At 45.0% G+C, this 8,323-nt stretch overlaps 1 protein-coding gene across 3 annotated transcripts in view; it reads left to right on the top strand.

The window, feature by feature from the left end:
* Positions 1 to 1,269: 1,269 nt before the first annotated feature.
* ALCAM (activated leukocyte cell adhesion molecule) overlaps positions 1,270 to 8,323 on the top strand; it is a 116,959-nt gene continuing 109,905 nt past the window's right edge. For all 3 annotated transcript variants that reach the window (XM_065741977.1, XM_065741979.1, XM_065741978.1), the window contains exon 1: positions 1,270 to 1,575. In XM_065741977.1, the coding sequence (XP_065598049.1) occupies positions 1,479 to 1,575 (97 nt within the window). In that variant the 5' untranslated portion in view covers positions 1,270 to 1,478. The remainder of the gene's footprint in view (positions 1,576 to 8,323) is intronic.

Below are 8,323 nucleotides of genomic sequence, written 5' to 3'. Positions count from 1 at the left end.
AGAAAAAACTGAATGGGAACACTGAATGCTCTGAAAGCAGCTGAAGATATAAAAGATTCTTGATCTCGAATGTAGGGCTTTTTTTTATTATTTTTTGTAATCTGCTTAATAATACACCGATTAAGAGAAATGTCCACAGAAAACAAAGGAAGACAGAGCTCTGATGAGCAGTAAGTAGAGAAAGAAAAGTCTTTTAAAAACTGATTGCATAGTGTGACGTATGCAATTTTAAAGATAATAATAATAATAATGTGGAAGAATAAAAGGATGATGTGAGTTGAAGACAATGCTTTAGACTTAACGTTCTTAAAGTGAAACATCGTTGCCTCATTTTACTGGAAACAAGTGCAGTACGTGGGGAAAGACGCGCACAGACGGTGCTATTTTATACCTACTCTGCACCACGGCAATATCAAAGCGTTCTCATTTTTAAGTCATCGTGAAAATTGTTTTGAGAACAGCAAATATATCTGCAGAATAAACTACTGAAGCGTGCCTTTGATTTCCAGGACTTTGGGGGAAGTTCCTGCCTAAAAGCTCACGCTGTCACACGAAGCAAGTCAGAGCTCTTGTCGCTTCGGATTTCGCTACCGTAAAGTCCCTCTGGAGGGACCACATGACGCGCGTAATTCACGCTTTCAGCTTTAGGACACCAGGCGTACTTGTCACGCCGCGCTGTCGGGCAGAACTCGCCGTGTGTCTTCGGGGCGCCCGCCTCCCAGCCCGCTCTCGCCGTGCAGCGGCAGAGGCGTCCGCATTCCATGACTGCTGCGGACGCCGTTCTCATCTTCGGGGCAGACGAGCCGAACACTCGCTCCATCATCCTTGGGTGCATTCCTTCACGCAGCCAGCAGCGCCCTAATCTCCCTCCCTTCCAATCCCTCTGCTCCACCAGCTTCACCGACCGCTGCGAGCTTTTCTTTTGGCTACGCACCCAGCGGAACGGGCGACTGTATCTTTCAAGCTCGCGATTTGCAACACTCCCACCCGACACACACCTTGACGGTGGACCCAAAACGCGGGGCCGGGCGGGGCGGCTGGCACGGATCTCGCCGCGCTCCGCAACCCCACGGTCCCGCTCCCCCTCGGCGGCGCCTCCCGAGGCTCTGGGGACCGCGGCTCCGCCGACGGGGGCGGCCGCACCCGGGGCTTCCCCCGCCCCGCCGCCTGCTGCGTGTGCCGGGCGGGCTGGAGGGGCCGGGCCAGCTCCGCCGCCGCAGCCGGCTCCGCCTTCCTGCCGCCGCTCTCAGTCCTGGAGCGCCGCTCGGCTGCCAGAGGGAAGCCGCCACCTGCTCCGGTGCGGAGTGGCTCCTCGCCGCGCGCCGAGAGGGAGAGCAGCCGCCCCGCCACTCGCCGCGCTCCGCGGACGGCCGTGCGAGGAGAGAAGTTGCCTCCGCGCTCCGCAGCCGGAGGGAAGAGCCCCGCGGGCCGCCGCCGCCCCGCTCCGTCGCCTCCCGGTCCCGCCGCGGGCAGGCGGGATGATGGAGCCCCCCGCCGCCGCCGCCGCCGCCCGCGCCTCCTGCCGCCGCCGCCCGCTGCTCTGCCTGCTGCTCGCAGCCCTCTGCCTGCCGCCAGGTGAGCGCCCGTTCCGCGACGGACCGGTCGGGGGCGAAGCCGAGGCCGCAGGTGGCCGTGCCCCCCGGGGCTTCCGTCCGTCCGTCCGCCCGTCCGTTCGCAGCCGGAGCGCCCGGCACTCGCCGCCTCCCGACTCACCCCGGCGGCGGCTGCGGGCGGGCGGGCGAGCGAGCCGCCGTGCCCCGTGGCAGCGCCCGCAACCACCGGGAAGCGGGCGGGAGGAGCGGGAGCGGTGCCGGGGCCGCTCTGCCCGCAGCGCCGCGCGGTCCGGAGCGCGGTCGGGGAGCAGCGCTGCGCTGCTCAGGGCGGGTCCGGAGGACAGCGAGGGCTGCTCTGCGCCTCGGGGAGCGCCGCGTCCCCCACTGGTGCTGGGAGCGCTGCAGCCGTCAGGCGTTCGTAGGCTTTATTTTGTAAATATTGAGCGTGAAAGTGAAGTCTGAGGGAGAAGCTGGGAAGTGAGGAGTTGAGCATTCGCTACGGAGAGCGTCTCATTATTCCTGTAGAAAGAGCGTCAGCCTGTGGCAGTAGTTTGTATTGCTTTGAAGGAAAGGCTCTGCCCGTGTGTGCCGGGAGCGCCGGGCTCGCCCGCGGGAGCCGTGGAGTTGGCGTTCGTTCATTGCCAGGCTCTGCCTCACTGCTGCGCGCTCCTCGGTTAACCGCTTCTAGGCAGCAGCGAGATACGAACAGCGCTTCAGGAGCTCTTTTTCACCTGCGGTATAACCGCGCGTAGTGGAGAACTGTCAGCTTTACCTTGTTGGAGTAGCTCAAGCTTTGATCTCTATTAGAATAGTAAAAAACTAATAATGAAAAAAAAAATCAACCCTCAACTACCAAACTAACCAAGCTTCCAAACGGACCCAAAAGGAATAGAAGCATAAGCACTGTGTTAGCCTGTTCTGATCAGGTTTTGCTTTGGCGTCTAATCTCAGAAAGGCTTACAAATGTCTCAGCAGCAGAGTTTGCAGTCAGTGCCGATCTCCGTGGTGTAGAGCAGCTCCTCAGAAAAGATTTTTCATGTTATGAAATGCTGAAGGCATGTGGAGTATCCAGAGAGATAAGCACCCCAGCAACGAAGCAAGACGTGTCCCCCGTAGAGAGTTTTGTCCCACTTTCTGCTAACATAAATAAGAATTGATTTCGCTCACTGTGACTATCATCCCTAATCCACCGAAGGAAACCTGAAGTAATAAAAATAATTTATCTCAAGGGTGGCACTGATGGAGGTCTATGAAAAGATGGAATTTGGCCAGCTATTACCTAAAGAGTTTAGAGGTAAAACATCCACCGTTTACTGAATTCTCTCTGCTCTCCTTTCTTCCTTGTCCTCTCAATGGAAAGATCGGGCAAAAGAAATGCATGGGGGGAGAACACAGCCCCACCTCAGGTCAGAAACTTTCCCAGCCTACAGAAAATGCCTGGAGAGCCCGATTTACAGCTGAAGCCTTGAATTCTCAATCTATTCCCTGGACAACAAAAGATACTTAAAAATAATATTTGTTAAGCTTTTGTCGTTACTGCTTGTTTCACATTCATTACTCCTTGCAGTCTTAGTTGTGTCATGCCAATTTACCATCATCTGCCACAAATTCTGGATGTATTGCTACCATAGTGCTTGGCTTTGGGGAGTTCCACTTCAGGTTTGCATATGGCAAGCAAAAAGTGAACTATTAAAAGCGTATTAAAAGTTGATGTGCATCAGGTATAGATTTCTCTGGCATTATTCAGTCTGGTTGGAGATTCCTGTGAGAGAGATCGAGCTTTTCTTTGCATAAGATATTACCTTGGAAGAGCTGTATTTATAAATGACGTAGTTCAAGTGTAGGGCTAGGAGGCTAACTCTAGGGCTGAGTGAATGAGAATTCCAGTTAAATGCTTGGGCTCTTCTAAGAAGATGACTGCATGTGGAAGGAAAGTCCACGTTTAGTCATGAGCTAACCAAGGCCTCTGATATATGATAATTCTGAAGATCTGAGTCTCATTGGGTGTTTTATTACTAAAGATTGATAACTGTGTCATGGTAGTGAAAGAACCTTCTTATTCACATGATGATTACTTTGTTCTCACTGGTAGCTATGGTTGTTTTATTTTTTTTTCCTGGTATATTTAGCAGGAAATTGATCTAAGGAAACTGATTTTCTGTATTAAGACCTGAAGTTCACAAGGCTTTTCTAAGACTGAGGTCAGGAGACCTCTGTGCTGTGTATATTTTGTTTCGATGTGCTGTGTTTCTGTTGTCCAGGGCACATAGACTTCTTTTCAAGTGAAGCTACAAGCTGTTGAATGATTTGTTTTGGGAAGCATTACTTCTTTATAAACTTCTTTAAAGTTCTTTTGGTAAGAATATATTAGAAATTCTTTTTCCCGTGCTGCCCCTCATCTGTTGGCTTTCTGGCACACAGAGGGAAACAACAGCAAGCATCCAGGTCTGTACATTTCTGAAATTTCAGACCGAAGGACAATAAGCTCTTCATCTCCTTAGGGGAACCAAACAATCAATTTTTACTGGGAAAAATACATTTTGTTATGTTCATGAAATACGTATATTTGTGGTAAGTCTGATTTAATTCAACGATATCTTATTTCCACTTCCCAACCTGTGTAAGAGGAAATAGTTATAGGTCCATCCATTTTCCTTACAGAAAGTAACCTAGGGTGCTAATCTGTAATCCCAGCGTAAATAGCTTCAGCTCTTGTAGTACCAGGCGTAAAACTGTTGGTTGGCTTTTCTCCAGCTGTAGGTTTTGGGGAGCTGAATCTCTAATTATCTGTGTAACCTGATACATGGAGGGGAAAATAATGAAAATGCCATTGCTTTACACAATGCAAATTGCACCTTTGTGATAAGGTTAAACATATCCTCTCAATTTTCTTGCAAATACCCTGCTTCTGTAATGTGGTTTATAGTACTGTGCTATTGAGTGCTCACTACAGGTTTGCATAATGTCCTGCCTAGTAATGCATGGTAGACCTAAAACTAAGGATTACTGCAGTGGCAATGGCTTTAATGTGCTTGCCAGTCGTACCACATTATACTATCACGGGATTTTTATTAGAATACTACCACAGGGACTTTTTGTGTGTGTATAAATAAATAAATAAATAAATAAATTTCTTTTTGTCAAAGTGCTTTCGGTCTGAGTATTGATCCTGTAGTGAAACAGAAGCAGATTGGGAAGAAGGGAAACATTATGATAGGTACCAGGCCTGTCTATTTGCACTTCAGAACTGTTAAGACTTGAAAGACCGAACAAGCCCATAGCTGAATCTCCCACAAGTAGATGATCCATATTCAGTCTTTCCTGATTGTGACCTGCACTGTGTGACCACAAGCATGATGGTCACCAATAGGCTGGCTCTGCAGTGCTGTTTCACACTTGCGGGCTTCTCTTTCACATTACCATGCTGACTGCAGAAATTGCTTTTTCATATCACTAATCTAGGTTTTTTATATGATCTTGTTCAGTTCTGCAGACTGCAATACAGGGTAGGCTGGCTTTTAATATAAAAAACATGATCTCTGTGTTCAGTGCTCCTCAATATTCCTATGGGTTGGTTAGCAGCTTTTCTTTACTTTTTTATTTTTGTGATGTAATTTTTTAAATTGAAAATATATGTAAACTGTAAGGTCACTCCTGTAAGAGAGAATTGAGCACCTGTTGCAGCATGCTGATTTCTCCTGAGACCTTTTGCCTTCAAGAAAAATAGTTACGCTTCCATGCACCAATGCTCAAATGAGAGAACCTTCCAAGAACTGTAAATGCTGTGGGGTGATAATTAGAATTGTCTTGAGCAGAGCATGATTTTTTTAGGGAAAAGTGAACATCATTTCATTTGAACACTCCCCTTGATTTGAAATTATCTTCCCTGAAGACAAGGCTTTGACCTACACATTCTTTATCTTGGTATCTTCTTATTAAGAACAGTATGAATATTGAAGGAGGCTGTGCGTTTGTCTCCAACGTGCTTGAAAATGAATCTCATCTCTTATATAAGAAGGGATTGTAGTGCAGCTAGTATAATCAACAGCTGGAGCGGGCAGTGATCAGATCAACTTTCTGTCCCTTCTTTCTTTTCTGTTTTTGTTGTGATTTTCTTTTTCCCCAATGTGTTTTGATGAGACTGAATCAGTGTCAGCCCATCCCCAGTGGATGTTAATCCACTCCTCTAAGGTGGTGGTTCTGCAGAGGAATATCTGCCTAGCTTAAGATAAAATTTCATTCCTTATCGTACATGCATGTCTCTAGAAAGGCAAGTAAGTATTTATTTATTTAAACAACTCTTATTTCTACTGAGCTTTTTTTTTTCTTTTTTCTTTTTCTTGATAAGAAATATGCCTCTTTTGGGAAGTAAAAAAGGAGAAAGTGATAAAACAGTGGAGATGGAGAGTGCAGCAGCTTTAGGGTATGATTTTTGGAGGTTATCAGGGGTTAGAACAGTTCTGTAATGTTTGGTTAGAAAGCATTTGAAGTGCTTTCAATAGCAATGGAAATACTAAGCTGTTCCCCTGATAACAAGCAAAAAGTGCAGCCTGTGATTTAATGAGTGTTTCCTCAACCTACGTATCTGTGTCACCTGTTTTCAATTAGGTTGTTTTGTGTATAGTTAACCTCTTATTGTAGAAGGAAAACTGCAAATACTTGAACAGCTTTCGTGTGTTGCATTGTGTGGTGTACTAGTACAGTCTGTAGAATTCCCAAGCATTATTAAACATGGATATTAACTGTAGCAATTTCAGCCCTAAGGGAAAGTGTTTAAACATCAGTCAAATTTCAAGCATCTCCCTGGATCTTGTGGACTGCTGGAATCTCCATGTTTGGAGCCCTGGTGAGCCAGTAGCCCCTCAGCACTCACTGGGAACTATCTCTTCCCCTGCCTTCAGGTATCTGTTTGATACAACTTGCCTTTTTGGTACGTGAGTTCTGTCTGGGAACTGTTGTGCTTTCTTTTTTTTCTTGTGATTCATTTTATTTTTAAATTGAAGAGATTTTTGGCAGCTAATTCAATAGAGGGAGCTCCGCTACCTTACTGTTAGAGGGAACATCTTTGTGCTTTTTCTCAGACCTCTGGCTTTAGTCTGAGAGATGCACTGAAAAAAAAAATCTTTCTTAACCGTACTCTGTATCAAAGGGTTTGTTTTTTGAGTGCATCTTACTTTGTTCACAGCCTTCCTGTTGCATGAAGCAGAATGAATCTGAGTCATGCAATTGGGCAAATCCAAAGAGGTGACTCAGTTACAGAGCATTCCCTTTGCAACAAGGCTTTGCAGGTTTTTAAAATGGGTGTTTTACAGAATCTGTTTTTCAGCTGAAGTCTGTCTGAAGAGGGCTTCATGGAACGGTTCAAAATGAATTTAGAATAAAGAGAGGGTACTCTCAAGGGATGAGCTTCAACAAGAACGATGTTGGATGAATCAAGGTACAAACAGGGTAAGATTGCACTTGATGGACTGTTGGGGCAAGAGAAAGCACAAGCATTTACAGTAACACAGATGAAGTAGGAACTTTATTTAACAAAAAACAAGTTCGTCTAGGATCATAAAGAAAAGCTGGAACATGTATGCCATTCTGTAAACATGGATTCAGGGTTATAGCAAAAGAAAGCTAGCTCAAGTATGTCTACGAACAGGTAAATGCAGAAAGCCGGTAACTGTTCTGCAAATCTCCGATCTTGTATTTCTTGCAGATCCTGCATTTTTTCTACTCCACGTGTAATCTATTTTTCCCTATTTTTTTCAATTTAACTAGATATTGGATTATAAAATAGACTGTTTACAGCTAGATTTAAATCTGATATATATATATCCCCTTTTGTTTGTTTGTTTTTAAGAAGTGGAATGACTTGTTTTTCACTGTTGAGTTGAGCGAGCTTACTGTGTTGTCCAGGAAGAGTAGCTAAGGTTCATATATTAGGACAAGAGAAGGTTATTTGTTGAGTGACATGGTAAACTTCTACAGAATGGACTGTGAGAATACTCGGTTTAAACTGGAATTACAACAATGTATATTTGAATGCAGATGCAAGGTTTTAATATTCTCTGTGGCAACTGATGTTCTTCAATAGAAGTTTCTGAAATGTTTGTCTGCTGATTATGTAGAGTATTAGCCTGGGATATTACTCGATTTTAGGATGCAGTTTTCTATCATGAAATCTAGAAAGCACAGTGCATTTGTTACTTGTGAATTGTTACTTGTTCAGATAAAATTGTCTTAGATGGCTTTTTCTAGTGTTTTTGGAGAGCGGAGATGAACATAATAACCTTCACATACAAAACCACGTGCTGAACAAAAAAAGAAAGGAAAAGAACTGAGTACCTAGGGAACTTTGGTACAGCTGTTTAATTGCAGAAGAGAAGACATCAGAGTTGATGCGCAGTATCAAGCACGAAGGAATCAAGTAGTATAACGAGTGGTTGCATATAGACAAGATGATAGGATAAGTATTACATATTAAAATTAACTCATGAATATTGACACAGCGTTATGAGATTTGCCTTCAGAAACTGGGGAAGATTTAAGTTTCTGATACTGACATGATTTACCTCATGTAAATCAAGAAGCTGTTTGTCTCTTGTGCTTGGTAGCTTGACAAGTGGGCAAGAGGATAATTTTTCCAACTTGAATATTCATTACTGCAACTTTTTAACAATACCTTGCAGTTCTCAAGCAGTTTTTACTGCTAATCTTGAACCCTCTCTAAATGAAATCTATGCAGAAGTCAGTACTATGAATGTCCCCCTAGTTTCCAGTTT

This window comes from Cyrtonyx montezumae, unplaced genomic scaffold (assembly GCF_038088225.1).
Source record: "Cyrtonyx montezumae isolate F1298 unplaced genomic scaffold, pur_monq_1.0 scaffold_3, whole genome shotgun sequence".
Classification (NCBI taxonomy): Eukaryota; Metazoa; Chordata; class Aves; order Galliformes; family Odontophoridae; genus Cyrtonyx; species Cyrtonyx montezumae.
This window is presented reverse-complemented; position numbering and strand designations above follow the sequence as displayed.